Below are 1,397 nucleotides of genomic sequence, written 5' to 3' on the forward strand. Positions count from 1 at the left end.
GAGTCATAACACTCAGTGTTGGAGGAATGTAATGGTTGTTTTCCTCAGCTGAGCTCAGTTGTTTTCCTCAGCTGAGCTCAGTAGTTTCCTCAATAATTCCAGGACTTTATATACGAATTATTATAGATGTGCACAGAAACCAATACAAATTTTCCGAAAATCCCTTTCCAGAATTTTCATATTATCAGTGTCAACGTGTCACCTTCTCACACTGATAGTACCGCCACAGGAAATGTCAACGAAAATTTGCGTTATAGAAACTCCTCCTCCATCAATTGGAATATCGTACAGAGTGACGATATTTGTATGACATTTGCACAATTTCGCAATTCGTGCAATTTTCGTAAACTCCTGTCACCTCCAATTCGTTTCCAATAGAAGTCGTCGGGAACTTGATCTCTCGCATAATAAAATCAGATTCCTCAGAGGTTCTCGTTTCAAGATACGGAATAGGCCCACCAGTGGACATAAGATACCTCTCAATCTGAAGCCAACAACAACTCCAACCATACCATCCCTTCCCCAACTCTCCCACCTTAGTCGGACTAACCCGCACATGCAAGCCATCGCCATCTACGAACACTGCCGTAGCCGAGGCAAGGCCCTCATTCGAGAACTCCAAAGCGGTACCATCTTTTCGAGAAGAGCAGGAAACCTACACCCATGCACGAATCAACCACATGTGTCGGTGACAATATGGAAATTTTGAGGGAAAATTCTCGTTAGTTTCTGGGCACTTCTACCAGAATTCATCTACAAACTCCGACTAGTGAGAGAGCAAATTCCTGGGCTCAGCTGAGAAAAGCCAAGATATACAGTGCGTGTCAACTTGATATGCAAATGTGCGGTATTTCTCGAGGCTAATGAGAATCAATCTGAAACTATATCGCATATCAAATGTAACCATAACTATGAACATATGTTGTGATGAAAGTACCCGTCTGGAACTGTGATAGCGACAACTTGTTCACTAAAATTTGTCCTCTAAAATAACACACATTTGCATATCAAACTAACACCTACTGTATTTCAACCACGATTCACATTCACTCTAAACCACTTTTTCTGCACTTTTTATTCCATTATCGATATTTCAGCCACCACAAAGTAAATTCCCCCCTCTTACCGCAGTAGGCAAACTATTGCTATCAGGCTCCTTGAGCTCAGCTTTTTCAAGATCGAAAATATCTAAGTTCAAGTACCGTACCATGCAGTGCTGAGGGGTAGACTACTTACGATGACCATCAGCACAGCCAACGTGAATAAGAGGCTGCATTTTATTGGATGGATTCTCACAAACGTCAAAGTTGATGACCTTGGACCTCGTCAGCTCCCGAATGATGTTGCCCTTTTCGAGATCTATTGCGAACAACTGAAAAAGAAGAAATTCAAAACGA

General features: G+C 41.9%; 1 protein-coding gene across 1 annotated transcript; it reads right to left on the minus strand.

Annotated features, from left to right (window-relative positions):
* Window positions 1–535: 535 nt before the first annotated feature.
* On the minus strand, window positions 536–1,210 carry Pmar_PMAR023913 (hypothetical protein; the record flags this gene model as incomplete). The annotated part of the gene is made up of 2 exons (XM_002771383.1): window positions 536–655; window positions 1,127–1,210. Coding segments are annotated over 2 exons (204 nt in total), but the record flags the coding sequence as incomplete, so codon positions are not given.
* Between the last annotated feature and the right edge of the window lie 187 nt (window positions 1,211–1,397).

This window comes from Perkinsus marinus (assembly GCF_000006405.1).
Source record: "Perkinsus marinus ATCC 50983 genomic scaffold scf_1104296962954, whole genome shotgun sequence".
Classification (NCBI taxonomy): domain Eukaryota; phylum Perkinsozoa; order Perkinsida; family Perkinsidae; genus Perkinsus; species Perkinsus marinus.